At 39.5% G+C, this 16,392-nt stretch overlaps 1 protein-coding gene across 1 annotated transcript in view; it reads right to left on the bottom strand.

The window, feature by feature from the left end:
* Positions 1-16,392, bottom strand: part of LOC132833011 (ectonucleotide pyrophosphatase/phosphodiesterase family member 3-like) — a 130,167-nt gene that overhangs the window by 5,860 nt on the left and 107,915 nt on the right. The window contains exons 19-21 of the mRNA XM_060851274.1: positions 9,249-9,381; positions 4,010-4,084; positions 1,053-1,185 (exon numbers count right to left, since the gene is read on the bottom strand). Of these exons, the coding sequence (XP_060707257.1) occupies positions 1,053-1,185; positions 4,010-4,084; positions 9,249-9,381 (341 nt within the window). The remainder of the gene's footprint in view (positions 1-1,052; positions 1,186-4,009; positions 4,085-9,248; positions 9,382-16,392) is intronic.

The following is a 16,392-nucleotide window of genomic DNA, read 5'->3' as shown; positions in this document are numbered from 1 at the left end:
AAACCAATGCCCTCTAGTTCTGGATTCCCCAACCCCAGGGAAAAGACTTTGTCTATTTACTCTATCCATGCCCCTCATAATTTTGTAAATCTCTGTAAGGTCACCCCTCAGCCTCCGATGCTCCAGGGAAAACAGCCTCAGCCTGTCCAGCCTCTCCCTATACTTTGTGAGCATTAATATGGAAAGAGCATGAACTGAGTAATGCTGCACAGACACCTTGACATCCACATTCACAAATCCGTAAAAAGATGGCAAGACAGGTTTATCAACTGGGTTTAAAATAGTTTACTTGGATTTATAAATAGAAGCATAGAAAAGAAAAATACAAAAATAGCTAGAATTTTATAAATCAGTGACAAGGCTCAGCTGGAATCTTATGCACAATTATAGGCACCACTCCAGAGGAGAGATGTAAAGGCATTACAAAGGGTGCAGAGGAGGATAGTCAGGGTAATGGCTGGAATGATTGGTGAGGAATACATTGAAAAAGGCAGTATTATTCTCCTTAGAACAGAGATTTACAGGATTATGATATGTTTTAATTGAATAAATAGTGGCAAACTATTCCAAATGAAATATGAGTCAATAACCAGAGTTCAAAAATGTAAAATCTCTTGCAAAATATTCAGAGGGAATACAAGGAAAAATGTTCTCAATCAAATTTATTGGAATGGTCACCCTAAATAAGTGTAGAAGCTATTTAGGTACTGGAGGATGAGTAAAGTGCAGGGATAAGGACATAGACACGATAGTGAGATTTGAGAGTGCTCTTCTGAAGAGCCATCAGAGAGCTTAGTGGACCAAACGATTTTGTTCTATGCTGTGAAGTTCTATGATTCATTTTACTCAATATAACAAACGTATTTTTAAAATATTCATGCTTCAGCAACACTGCCACAAGGGGAAATATAAAGTTTAGTGCATGACAACAAGTTTATTAGTGTCTGCTTTGGATTAAGTTCTAACATAACTGTCAACTCTCAGCCTTTTCTATAAAGACATAGGGTATTTGTGAAACACAGCATCACTGAAAAGTAATGCGTATTACTTACGCTTGGATTATGTCAGGAGTATCAAACCGCCCATCATAATTTCGATCAAACACAGGTCCACTGATCACATTGATGCCATTTCTCTGCTCAGTATACTTCAACAGCAAAACATTATGAAAATAATTCCATATCTCTGTCAAAGAAACAAGAAATGACTTTGATATCTTTTATCCTGCAGCATAATGCTAAATGTAAAATAAACAACAAAAACCTCAAAGTACTCCACTTTTCCACTAGCTAGTCATTAGGTTTCTACTAGACAAGACAACTTAATACATGAAAAGAATAGACAGAAAGTACTCAGGTTCCCACATGATTCAATGCAGATGCAAGTATCAAAGAAAAGAAAAATGTCTTGACTTCAACATAATCCACAAATGGGTATATAATTCCAATCACATTTTTCAGATAATGAGACAATTGAAAGATAATGAGACAGCATGATTTGAACTTCAGTTGGTTTGGGTCTAATAGCCAGTAGGAAGCTTGTATGCTCATTTATTATTGTCGATACTCTTCCAAATCTCAAATTATTAAAAATTTTTATTCCTACATTCATGGGATGTGGCTTTTGCTGGCTGGGCTATTTCTTTCCTATTCTAGTTGCCCTTGAGAAGGTGGTGATGAGCTGTTTCCTGAGATACTGCAGCCCATTTCATGTAGGTAGACCTAAATGCTGACAGGGAGGCAGTTCCAGATTTTAGCCAAGCCACACAAAGGCTGAAGATACATTTCCAAGTCAGGATAATGAGTGGTTTGGAGGGCATCTTGCAGGTGATGGTATTTTGATGTATCTGCTGCTTTAATTCTTCCAGATGGTAGTTGTTGTTGAGTCAAAAGGTGCTGTCCAAGAAGCCTTGATGAATTCCTGCAGTGCATCTTATAGTTGCTACACACTGTTGCTACTGTGTGTTGGTGCTGGAAAGAGATGTTTGTGGATGTGGTGTCAAAGAAGCAGGCTGTTTTGTCCTGGATGGTGTCATTTATTAAAAGAGTTGCAATCATCTTTGCAAGTAGGGATATTCTGTCACACTCCTGATTTGTACCTTGTAGATGGTGGCCAGCCTTTGAGGAGACAGGATGCGAATCACTGCTGAATACCTAACCTCTGACTTGCTCTGGCAGCCACTGTATGTGTATGGCTAGTCCAGTTCAGTTTCTGATCAATAGTAACCCACAGGAGATTTAATGATGATAATGCCAGTGACTGTCAGAGTGTAATGATTAGATTCTCTGTTGGCAATGGTCTTTACATGGCACTTGCTGTATTTGCACATGGGCTGCTCCAGGATCTGAGGAATTGCAAATGGTGTTGAACATTGTTCACTGATGACCACACATCCCAACTTCTGATCTTATAATGGAGAGAAGGTCATTGATGAAGCAGTTGAAAAGGTTTGGGCCGAAGACCCTTCACTGAGTAACTCCAGCAGAGATATCCTAGAGCTGAGATGACTGACATCCAACAACCACAACCATCTTCATATCGCCAGGTATGACATCAACCAGCACAGAATATGCCCCTCCCTCCCCAAATTCCCAATGACTCCAGTTTTGCTAGGGCTCCTTAATGCCACATTCCATCAAATTGAAATTGACGTCAAGGGCTGTCACTCTCACCTCAACTCTGGAATTTGGCTCTTTGTCCAGAAGGTCCATTTTCATTTTTTTTGATAGTTTACACATTGAGTGGACTGCTAGGGCATTTCAGAGGACAGTTAAGAGTAAAACACAATGCTGTAGGTCTAGAGTCACACAAGGGTCAAACCAGGCAAATACTTCAGTTTCCCTTCCTGAAAAGTGAACCAGATGCATTATGACCAACATTAGACTTCTAATTAAAGATTTTTATTAAATACAAATTCCATTATTAGCCGTGGTGAAATTTGAACCCAGTTCCGCAGCACATTATCTGGTTCTCTGAATTATTGGTTCTGCAATTATACCACTATGCCATCACCTCCCCAAACTACACTTCTGAGCATATCTATAATTCCTAAAGGTACAATTAGTATTTCGCTTTGGTGATATGGATGAATAGCCTACAGGTAGTTCCCTGGTAATATTGTAGTTAAAAACCTAACAGGGCATATTTGAAACAAACACTGAGAATACCAAAAAACTCAGCAGGTCTGGCAGCATCTGCGGAAAGAGAAACAGAGTTAACATTTGAATCTGGTATGACTCTCAGAACGGTTCTATTAATGTACAGTTATACATTAACAGGAGTATATCATCATCATCATGTGATATTCTGAGAAAGTTTAAACAGTGATAAATTGCTTTTAATCATATGTTCAAATGAGTCATAATAGCAGAGAGAGAGAGAGAGAGAGAGAGAGAGAGAGAGAGAGAGAGAAAATGTTCTATAAATCATAAAAAACTTCTTAAACTATAAGCTCCATTCTATTAGCTCATTACTATCCTCATAGGTTAAGCTACTTCTCACAAACAGTGAGAAGATTAGATTCCCTACAGTGTGGAAACAGGCCTTTCAGCCCAACAAGTCCACACCAACACTCCGGAGAGTAACCCACCCAGATCCATTCCCCTACATTTACTCTTGGCTAATACACCTAACACTATGGGCAATTTAGATGGCCAACTCACCCAACCTGCACATCTTTGGATTGTGGGAGGAAACCAGACCACCCTGCAGAAACCCATGCAGATGCAGGCAGAACTCCTCACAGACAATTGCCAAAGGCAGGAATCAAACCCAGGTCCTTGGTGCTGTGAGGCAGCAGTGCTAACCACTGAGGCACTGTGCTGCCAAGTGATTAAGTAATGATTCAATACAAGCAATCGACACATTCAATTTAAATTCAAATTGAGCCACAACAGAATTGTCAAATGATCACAAAAAAAAATCAGTTACTTCAGAAACAAAATGTGTAAACAGTTAGTCCATTATGACAATTACTTGAGTCAAGTAATATGAAGTATTCTTTACTTACTTTGAAAGGCTTTGTACATAGGGACAAGGTTGCTAGTAAATACAGCTTCAAACTGATACTGTCCAGATTTCAAGTCTAGGTAAAAAGCAGACACATTTTAATGTTAAAAAAAATGAAGCTTGGTGCAAATAAAAACACATTTGCCTGGATGATTTTACTTCATTCAATGACAAAACCAGCACCAACTGGGACTGATATCCTTGCAGGGTGATTTTCTATTGTTGTTGGGATGTGTTTAAATCAGCTTGTCAGGGCATGGGAATCTGAGGAGTAACCCAAATTAAAGGTAGTAAAATTGATAGCAGTAAGTCAAAAAAAAAACAAAATTAGCAAAGCTGATCCTTTAAATGCAGGCCTGAATGTACTCACAAGGTAAATAATCTGAAGATACAAAGAGACATCTATGGGTATGATCGAAATGCTGTTATAGAAACCATAGCTGCGTGGTGACCAGGGGTGGGAAGGAATACTCAAGGGCATTCAAAGTTTAAGAGGATATGTCAGGTAGAAAGGGAGGCAGAGTTGCACTGATAATAAAGGACAGGACCAGTACATTAGTGAGGAAAAGTCTCAGATTGGAAGAACTGTACGGAATCTGTTTGGGTGAAATTAAGAAACAGCAAAGGGACAGCAGAAACTGAATTAAGATATTCATAGCCTACCAAATAGTAGTGGTAATGTTTGGCATGGTATTAATTAGGAGATGAGAGATGTAACATTAGCTATACAGTTATCATGGGAGATCTCAATCTGCATATAGTAAAAAATCACACACCAGTTTTTGTCCAACTTGTTTATTTGGAACCACTAGCTTTGAGTGTTGTTCCCACAAACACCTGATGAAAGAGCAGCTCTCCAAAAGCTAATGCTTCCAAATAAACCTGCTGGACTATAACCTGGTGTTGCGAGATTTTTAACTTTATCCATCCCAATCTACCTGCACCTCCAAGTCATGGCATTCTGCACATAGACTGAGTAAGCTAACTGAATACAGCCTCAGACTGAAGGGATGACCATTTAGAATTGAGATGAGGAGGAATTTCTTCAGTTAGAGGGTGGTGAATCTGTGAAATTCATTGCCACAGAAGGTTGTGGAGGCCAATTCATTTAGTGTCTTTAAGACAGAAATAGATAGATTCTTGATGATTAAGAGGATCAAGGCTGATGGGGAGAAAGCAGGAGAATAGGATTGAGAAAAATATCATCCATGATCAAATGGCAGAGCAGAGTTGATAGACTGAATGGCCTAATTCTGCTGCTATATCTTATGGCCTATTGCAGATTTAAAGCTGTGAAGGACGAATGTGCAAGGGATAGTTTTCTAGAGCAGTATGTTGAGGAAGCAAATATATGACATGCTATTTCAGATCTAGTGTTAAATAAGGAGGGCAAATTAATAATTTTGTTCTTAAAGAACTTCTGGGGATAAGCAACCATAGTATGAGAAAATTTTACATTACAGTTGAGATAGAGGTAGTTCAATCTGAAGCAAGGGTTTTAAATTTGAATATGGCAAATTATGGAGACAAGTGGCAGTAACTTGTTGAGGTGGATTGGGAAAACGCATTGAAAGGCATAATTTTACCTTGGCAATGGATAGTCTTTACAGAGTTACTAATGACTTACAGCAACTATACATTCCTTCCTGAAGCAAAAGCTCAAGAGAGGTCACTCAACAATGGCTAAGAAAGGCAATTCAGGATTGCATAAAAGAAGGGCCAATACGGTTGTCAGAAATAGTAATAATTCTGAGAATTGGGAGATTTACACCATATAAGAAACTGATAAGGAAAGGAAGAATAGAATACGGATGCAATCTCACAAAAGACATGAAAATGGTCTGTCAGAGCTTCTGTTTGCACATAAAAAGGAAACTTTTGGTTTAACCATATATAGTACATAATAGGAATAGTCAAGAGAATTTTTTAATAAGGACTAGAGAAACGGGAGAGAAGCGAAATGATTACTTGCTATCTATTGTCATTGAGGGAGATACCAGAAATTTCCCAGAGCTACAGATTCAAATGGCAACAGAGGATCAATTGTTGAAGGAAATTAGCAGTAGTAAGATAGCTGTGTTGGAGAAATTATTGGCGCTGAAAGTTGATAAATCCCAGGACTCGACAGGCTACGCTCCAGAATGTTGGTAGAGGTGGCAATAATACATTAGTGATTATCTTTTAAAATTCTCCAAATTCTAGAATGATTCCTATGACATATTCTATTGAGGAAGAATGATTTTAGGAAGGGGATAAGTCAACCATGCTTAATCAGGGAAAGCATTAGATAGAAAAAAAACACGGAAAAATTACTAGTAAGCCAGACATTTGGGAAATTTGTGAAACCCTGCAGAAGGCAACCAAACAAAATCAAATAAAAAGAGGAACAAAACAAACTGGAAGGGTAAACTGAAGTTAATTCAAGATGGACAGCAAGACCTTCTTTAAATAAATAAAAGAGAGGAGAAGCCAAAGTGACCATATCGCTCAGAGAGAATGAGGCTGGCAAAATAATAATAATGGGGAACAAGGAAATGGTAGAGTAGTCTTCACTGTTGAAGACAGTAATAGCATCCCAAAATTACTAACTATTCAATGGGCAAAAGGTCAGGACATAAATACAGTCATGTCACTAGAGGAATTAATGGGGCTAAAGATCTTTAAATCCCCTGATCCTGATGAGATGCATTCTATGATAGTAAATGAAGTAAGTGTAAGATAGTGAATGCATTGGTTGTAACCTTCCAACCAATCTTTGGATTTTGAATAATTCCCAGAAGATTGGAAAACTGCCAGAAACTTAATTAGAAAGGGTAGGAGACACAAAATAGGTAACTATAGGCCAATGAGCTTAACATCCATTATTATAAAGTACTTAATAGCAAAGCATTCAGAAATGCATAATATGATCAAGCAGACATTGCTTCATGAAGGGGAAATCATGTCTGACAAATCTAAGAAAATTCTTTGAGGAGGTAATGAGCAGAAAAGATAAAAGGAAAGCAGATAAAGGGGAAGTAGTAGAAGTAATATATTTGAGTTTTGCAAAAGGCACTTGGTATGGTGCCGCATATTGGCTATTTAATAAAACAAAGCTCATGATGTTAGAGGTGGCATATTGCATGGAGAGGGGATTGGCTAACTAATAGAAGACAGCGAGTCTTAGAGGGGAGGGGGGCTTATTCAGGCTGGCAACCTCGATGTAATGATGTGTCACAGCGTCCAATGTTAGGGACACAATTATTTACAATAATATATCAACAATCTGGATAAGGAAATAAACGTACTATCGCTACGTTTACAGATGACACACAATTAGGTGTCACACAAGTGGTGTGGATGATACAAAGACTCTGTCGAGCTATGTGAATGGGTTAAATGAGTGAGCACAAACTTGGCAGATGGAATAGAATGTGGGAAATGTAAGGTGTTAGCAGAAAGGATTGAGGACCTGAAAACTATTTAAATGGAGAAACACTACAAAAAGCTACAGAACAGAGGGATTGGGAAGTCCTCACGAAGAGTTCTAAGTTCAGCAGTTAATAGGGAAGGCAAATGAAAAGTTGGCTTTTAAGTTAAAGTAATGGAAAATAAAACTAGGGAGACTTTGTTAAAACTGTACATGGCACTCAGCAGTCCATAACTGTAACACTGAACGGTTTTTGAATGCCTTATCTAAGGGAAGAAATACTGGCATTAGAGGTAGTCTAATGAGAGGGTTCTCTAGACTGATCCAGGTATGGAGGGATTGTCTTATGAGGAAAGGTTGAGAACAATGAGCCTGTTTTCATTGGAATTTCAAAGAATTAGAGATGACCTTTTGGATAGAAGGTTCTTACAGGACTTGATACAGTATATGCAGGAAGGGTTTTTTTCTCTTGTGGGAGAGTCTATGAACAAAATGCATTATTTCAGAAAAAGGGCTCATGTATTTAATACAGACATTAAGAAAGATTTCTTCACTCAGGTTGGTCAAGTTGCAGACTCCTTTACCACAGAGGGCTGTATTTGTTGTGTTGTTAATTATATTCAAGGCTGAGATAGACAGTTTTTAAATTAGTAATGGAATCAAGGATAATAGGGAAAAGACAGGAGAGTGGAGTTGAAGAGTATCAGATCGGCCATGATCTCACTGAATGGGAGAGTAGACAGGATGGGCTGAATAGCTTACTTCTGTTCCCACACTTATGAATAGACAGGCTAAATACAGGTTAGATGTTTCCCCTGCTTGGGGAGTCTCGAAAGAGTGAGCACAATTTAAAAATAAGGGATTTCCACTTTGGTCCATGATTAGGACAATTGTTTTACTCAGAGGGTGGTGAATCTTTGGAATTTTCTACTCCATTGGCCTGTGGAAGCTCTGTCTTTGAGTTTATTTCAAAGTTCAGATTGAAAGATTTCTGGTTACCAGTGTACAGGGTTAGAAGGATAGCATTGGTGAAGGGCATGGAAGTGTTCAATCAACCATAATTATATTAAATAGGGAGGTAGGCTTGATGGGCTGAATGGCCTTATCCTGTACTAATGCTCCTGTGTTCCTCTGATGACACAATACTGACTGACTGACAGTAACATTCACAATGTCTGAAACACAAGGTGTCACATTACTATTTCAATTAAAGCTATAATTGCAAAGATTAGTTTTCTTTGTGAATGTGCATTTCTGGTTTGGGCCTCAAAATGGTTTAGATTAATTTTACTGGCAGGCAGAAAGGACTGGCAGGGCCAATGATGTTTTTTTTATATAGATAGTAGAGATCAAATATCAGAGTCAGCCACCCCTACATAGATATGATGGGCCAGAATTAGTGGGAATCTTTGGAAAACTACCCCCATTTCCATTTCTCCTGTTTGTTGCTGTCAAACTGCATGAAAATGGGCATTGTAGCCAAGGCAGGGAAGAAAGGTCAACATATCCTGACAGCTTTAATTTGAAACTGCAATAAGATGTAATGCTTTTATCATGTTGCAAAACTTTTTCAGGAACAGCTCAATTCTGTGACTGAACAACATAGTAACAAATCTTAAACTCAACAGAAAAATTACAGCAACAGAGGTAAACAGCAGCAATCCATCGCATGCTTCAGCTATGATGGAGTAACAGCAACTCTTCTTATTTACAGGATATCTCATTTCAGGTGTGAAATAACAGATTGAGCAAGTTGTAATGACCCTCTGATAGCTCTAACCAAAATCTGAGGTATTCAAAAAGTTTGGACATGAATCAATGCTACACTTACTGGGTGGATAAAGGAATCCATAAGTTATGTCCTGATCTTCACTAATGTATGAATTTTGGTTTACGGTAGAAGGAATTCGAACATCAGCAAGCACACAGTCTAAAATGTTTGGTAAAGCAGCAAGTGAATTTTCCTGTTAGTAAAACAAAATAAAAACTATAATGTGCAAAGAACTTTCAACAATAAATCAAACACTAAGTAACATTAAGAATTTCACTAGAACAAGCAGGCAGACTTCCTTTTAGCTCTTGATCTATATTTTTTGGTTAGTGACAAAGTGCAAATACACTTTCTAACAGTTGCCACAGACATGTGCATTTCTATCTTATAAATAAGCCTATTAATAGATGCAAGGCATACCCAGCACCTTTATGTCTGGCCTGGCCATATTTTTCATTTCCAAGCCACATAGAGAAATGGGAAAAACAACTAACTGCTGGATGACTCATAGTATAGTGTGGCAGTAAATTGAAAACACACCATCACTTGATGTTTGGCTTGATAACTAAAAGGAGCAATAAACAGCTCTATGATAAATCAGTATTCTTTGATGTCCTTTCTGCTATCAAAATAATTTAAAATGTCATCATTCTCAAATTGCAACACCTTCAGAAGGTACCAATAGTACATCTAAAAAATATAGGAAAGAGGAACTTTATGAAATCCAACAATGTTATAAATCCAACCCTAAAGACCTTGAAAATTACAAAAATAAGACAATAAAACATAATAAAAGCTGCAACTCATTCAAAACAACTTTCATTATTTCTGCTTCTAGGCTCCAAACAATGCAGAAAGGAACACTAAACCTTAGTTACTGAATATTGATGTTGAATACATACAGAAAGTGTTACACAGAGGAGGAATCTCCTGATTTGTGATTAAACAGAATTGCCAAATACCTCTTCACATCGATATAATTCATACTGCTCAACATATTCCCATCACGTATGGCATTAACTTTAACTAAAGAAAAATGTGCAGAAAAACCTACATCCTCTGGTTGTTGAAGCATCTGCCACTGAAACAATTTCTCCTTACTTAAGAATTTGAATCACCATTTGGGTGAAAATTAAATGACCAGAAATAATTAAAAGGAATTTTCACAGTGAAAGGAAATCATTTTTGGTAGTGATTAGAGTGTCTCAAACAGTATTAGAATCATACAGATGTACAGCACAGTATTCTGTCATCTCAGCAAATTTTGCAAGGTTCAATCTCAGCCATATTGTCATGATCCCTTTTCAGTGTGTTTGGGTGCGACATTGTCAGAGCAAATAAAATCTCCAGTAGAAATTTCACTATAACAAATCTCCTTGCAATCTTCTCTGCTTTAAAGAGACCAAGTTCAGTTTACAAAACCACTCCAGAACACTGAATAAAAATACATAATCCTTCAGGCTGCTGATGTGTTACATGGTAGTCACTTCATCTGATCCTATAGCTGAAACGACAGTTGATTAAATATATGTGGTGATATGTAATTCCTAATGTAAGAATGCAATTACAATGAAGTGTCACCCATCGCACTTACATGGTTCCTGAGCATTTATGTCTTTCCACGATATCAAAGCTCAGTCGGGGGACTGTAGCTGAGGCAGAGCGAGCATTCTAAGTGGTGGGTCTGGTGACCTCCGGGTATTTGTAGTTAGAGGTGAAAGAGACCTGTCACCTTTGGACTATTCCAATAGAACAGTTCAGGGAAACACATGTACGATTCCTCCTCTGTCTGGGTGCCTCCTCACAGCACCTTGTCTCCTCGAAGGGAAGGGGCTCCTGGAGTGAGGTCATGGTCTCTTGTTCCCCTATCACCATGCCACTGAGGGTGAACTCCACTGGCTAAAATCGATTGTGTTGCCGGATCTAATCTAGAAAAGACTGCTGCTGAAGTGAAAGTATCTGAGCCCCTGGAGGGTGCAGGAGAAAGCTTAGTTGGTGCATCCTCTGAGGTATCTGTGGTTTCTTCCCCTGACGTGGAGGAGGCCCTGAGTATCATTGCTGCCAGTATTAGGGAACAGACATAATCAGTTGTGTACTCGGGATAGAATCTTGAGTACATTAAAACTATATTCACAGTGATGGCATTGGGAAGTAGCATAACAACACAACAAAGCTCACTTGATTGTCTCAACATGGAGGTACAACACCTGCACATGAGCAGGCTCAAATCTCTCCTGTAAACTCAAGGAATTTTCACTTCTTAAATTCTCAAATGTCAGTCATAGAAAGTGATGACATCGCCTGGGAATGGGGGATTGAGGGAAGATACTGAACAATACTGAGCACATGCCATTAGTCCGGCTGAGATGTATATGCAATCATGCAGTTAGAGTGAATGTGAATGAGACAGCAGAGAAGATGGTGGTGGCCCTTACCCTTGCAGAGTGTACAAGGTCAATGACCTTCTCAGGGAATTGCTGGCTGTCCTTCCTCAGTGTCAACACTGCATTATTTGGACTGCTATTTCTATGGCTTATTGTAAAGATTAGATATTTCGCAGTGCTTGAACTGGAGTGGAGCTGCAGTCTGTGATGTGACCACTTTCACCTCTGACACTACACCTGACATTGAAAAGGATGCCATGGACACCAGATGTATATTTAATGAGGTGAAAATTGACAGAAAAGCTACCATGGCTTCGGAAACTCCCCGAAAACAGTATTTCCCCAAAATTTGCGACAATTCAGGCACTTTTTTCTGTTTCCAGGTAAGTTGCATGACATTTGTGTGATTTTTGCCTTCAAAATGGCTTTTCACCTAATGAGGCATGCTTATTTTACTTCCCACAACACAAGACCCTCACTGTGAATACCATGGATATCATGTGAATATCAGTATTGAACAGACATTTATTACAGCTAACTCTTATGGAAAACATTACGCACAACATCCTGCTAATAGTAAGCATGTCTTGCTTCAAGTGATTGGAGATAAGATGGACCGTGAAACCTTTATACAATCCAGTCACATAATATGACAGTGATAATTTCATAAGCATATCTCTTACAGATGTAGTCGTGTACTGGTCATAAGACATAACACAATAAAGTTGATTATCTCCAATAGTTTTTTTTTATTTTTAAGTCACAAATACCTTCAGCTCTTTTTCAAGTTACCACATGAATCTTCTATCAGGTGTTTAGAGACAGCTATTACATCATCCCATTTGGTGCACCATGTTGTGTAAATACAAGAGGGATTTTAGAGGAAGAAACGCATTTTTTAAGTATGGGGGCATGTTAAGTGACGACCAACACGACATCTCCAGCAGTGAGATAATTCACTATATTTCGCACGCCTACTGGCTCAGCAAAAGACTGGGCTCCTCCTGTACAGCAGACTCAACATTAACCTATCAGCTGTCAGTTTCTACCTCCAAACAACTGTGCCAATGGTCAAGGCCCATTCCAGTAAGGATTCAGTGGGGAGGAGGCAAGTCTTTCTTTTTCTTCTTCTCATAGGGTGGGACCACCAAGAGATGAAGATAAGAGGCAACGGCAAACTGGTGGTTTTAAAGACCACCCTTTTGCTTGCCATCCATACCTTCTATTACTCATAGACTGGGGCAGTTGGACATCACTCCCCCCCAACCCCCATCAGATTCAGCAGGTAAGTTGCCGACCTCCTTTCTTGCCTACTGGCGAAGCAGATAATAAAGGAGGGGGTAAGTCGAAATCCTTAACTAGCCATTATTTGAACACTCAAGGGCCTTATTTGCTTGCAATTAAGTCTCCAATAAACTTCCTCCCCCGGTATTTAATTGCAGGGGTGGCATGAAACAGGCAAGTGTCCCATCAGACCAGCTTACACAACGGTTTCTCCTTGTCACCTCTCTGACTACGAGAAAGTGAGAACTCCAGATGCTGGAAATCAGAGTTGAAAAGTGTGGCACTGGAAAAGCACAGCAGGTCAGGCAGCATCTGAGAGTCGATGATTCGGGCATACGTTCTTCACCAGGAATATGGGGTTGAGGGGTATGCTGAGAGATAAATAGGAGGGTGGGAGTGGGGATGGGGGCAAGTTAGCTGGGAAGGCAATAGGTAGATGCAGGTGGGGGTAGTAGGTACAGGTCAAAGGGGAGGGTGGAGCGGATAGGTGGGAAGGAAGATGGACAGGTCAAGAGGGCGGTGCCAAGTTGGAGGCTTGGATTTGGGATGAGATGGGTGGGGGAGGGGAAATTAGGAAACTGGTGAAGTCGATGTTGAAGGGTCCCGAGGCAGAAGGGGGGGGGGGGCGTTCTTCCTCCAGGCGTTGGGTGGCTAGAAGTTGGCAGTTGGCACTGCTCCCTCATCAGATGTTTGTGGAGATTAAGATCATACTCACAAAATTTATAGCCAAAGGAGTCCAGTGTCATGGAGATGCGATGCAGTAAACAACCTTAGATTAAAACTTTCATCTTTTAGAATGGGGTATGTTGGTTTCTGCTCTGTTCTTATGTAAATCCCAGAACTTCTTTAAATTACATTCTCGAGATAGCACAGCTTTTTAAACAATAGGTGTGAAGTGTGTCTGTGTCCCAATGCTATGTCAGACTGACAAACACTCTGTATAGTTTTACAGAGTTTTACATGGATTCATGCAATTTTTCAGCAAAATAAAATGTAATTCTGCAAGAACAAGTTCACCCCATAAGCCAATATGTGTGCGCATATAGGAGGAGCGATAGATTGAGTGTGCATTTGAGTCAAACAATTTCATGAATATAAAGTATTTTGGGAAAACAAATCTTAGCAGGACTTAGACATTTAATGGTAAGGTCCTAGGGAGTGTTGCTGAACAAAGAGACCTTGGAGTGCAGGTTCATAACTCCTTGAATGTAGAGTCACAGGTTGATAGGAGAGTGAAGAAGGCATTTGATATGCTTTCCTTTATTGGTCAAGAGTATTGAGTACAGGAGTTGGGAGGTCATATTGTGGTTGTACAGGACATTGATTAGGCCACTTTTGGAATATCGCGTGCAATTCCGGTCTCCTTATCGGAAGGATGTTGTGAAACATGAAAGGGTTCAGAAAAGATTTATAAGAATGTTGCCAGGATTGGAGCATTTGAGCTACAGGGAGAGGCTGAATAGGCTGGGGCTGTTTTCCCTGGAGCATTGGACACTGAGAGGTGACCTTATAGTGGTTTATAAAATCACGAGGGGCATGGATAGGATAAACAGACAAAGTCCCTTCCCTCAGCTGGGGAAGTCCAGAATGAGAGGGCATAGATTTAGGGTGAGAGAGGAAAGATATAAAAGAGACCTGAGGGGCAACTTTTTCACGCAGAGGGTGATACATGTATGGAATGAGTTGCCAGAGGAAGTGGTGGAGGCTGATACAGTCACAACGCTTAAAAGGCATCTGGATGGGTATATGAATAGGAAGAGTTTGGAGGGATACGGGGGTGGGTGCTGGCAGGTGGGACAACATTGGATTGGGATATCTGGTCGGCATGGGCGAGTTGGGCCAAAAGGTCTGTTTCCATGCTGTACATCTCTATGACTCTGTGATTTTTGTGTCTTAAGAATCAAATCAAAGAATGTCATGAAATAAAACTGATTTTTCTCATCAAACTTGTTTCTCGTCCTTCCATTTAGCATGTTGTTATTAATGAAACTAGTAACACTAGAACATGCAGAAAAGAAGTACTTCTTAATCAAACTTACCAATTGGTTTTAGAATTAATAGGATATAGTGTTTTGTATATTTGCCAATAAAGACACCTTAGGTGAACATTTGCTGATAGGTGAACAAGTGTACCTCCACAGAGACACCTTGTACATGATATGTGGAATTTGCAGCACAAACCGATCAGCCATGACCTTAATAGTGTAGCAGGGTTGAGGGGCTGAATGGCATACTTGTGGAATTCATATTTTGATAGTTATTCTTGCTGTTTGACAATAAGGATTGCGTTTAGTGACTTGGAGGTGTAGTGGTCAGCGAAGAAGCTTACCTCAGAGTACAACAGGATCTTGATCAGATGGGCCAATGTGTTGAGGTGTGGCAGATGGAGTTTAGTTTTGATAAATACAAGGTGCTGCATATTGGAAAAGCAAATCACAGCAGGACTTATACACTTAATGGCAAGGTACTAGGAAGTGTTGCTGAATAAAGAGACCTGAATAAAGGAATGCAGGTTCATAGTTCCTTGAAAGTGGAGTCGCAGGTAGAAAGGATAGTGAAGGTAGAAATAAATGCTTTCATTTATTGGTCAGAGTATTGAGTACAGGAGTTGGGAGAGTATTGGGAAGATGTTGTAAAATTTGAAAGTATCAGAAAAGATTTACAAGTATTTTGCCAGAGTTGAAGAGTTGAGCGATAGGGAGAGGCTGAATAGTCTGGGGCTGTTTTCCCTGCAGTGTCGGAGGCTGAGGGGTGACCTTGCAGAGGTTTATAAAATCGTGAGGGGCATGGATAGGATAAGTAGACAAAGTATTTTCCCTGGGGTGGGGGAGTCCTGAACAAGAGGGCACAGATTTAGGATAAGAGGAAAAAGTTATAAAGGGGACCTAAAGGGCAATTTATCATGTAGAGTGTGGTAAGTGTATGGAATGAGCTGCCAGAGGTAGTGATGGAGGCTGGTACAATTGCAACATTTAAAAGGCATTTGGATGGGTCTATGAATAGGAAGGGTTTGGAGTGATATGGGGGCCAAGTGCTGGCAAATGCGACTAAATTAGATTACAATATCTGATCGGAATGGGGCGATATGGACCAAAGGGTCTGTTTCTATGCTGTACATCTCTATGACTCTTTGTTTTAAAAAAAGACATGCATTGCTTTAAAGGCACAAATGCCCAAAAGGAACAGCAAAAGAGCCAGGGCCAACAAAGGAGACTAAAGATAAGGTTTTATGAAAGAGAGAGGCTTAGATAGCCGTCAAAACAATTGGAAGCCAGAGAATTGTGACAATAGTAGAATTCAATAATGAAAGACATTGAGAAGGAGAACAGAATAGGATTGTAAACAGCAAGGGTAAAATAATGGATTGTATCAGCTTCTACAGGTATGCAGAAAGTGAAATGACAATTAGCAAAGCCAACGAGAGTCTGTTATAAATTGAGACAAATAATTGATAACAGCAAGTAGAGAAATGACCGAGAAGTTAAATAAGTACTGTTTCTGTCTTCACAGAGGAAGACACGAGAAATCTTCCTGAA

This window comes from Hemiscyllium ocellatum, chromosome 3 (genome assembly GCF_020745735.1).
Source record: "Hemiscyllium ocellatum isolate sHemOce1 chromosome 3, sHemOce1.pat.X.cur, whole genome shotgun sequence".
NCBI classification, from domain to species: Eukaryota; Metazoa; Chordata; class Chondrichthyes; order Orectolobiformes; family Hemiscylliidae; genus Hemiscyllium; species Hemiscyllium ocellatum.
This window is presented reverse-complemented; position numbering and strand designations above follow the sequence as displayed.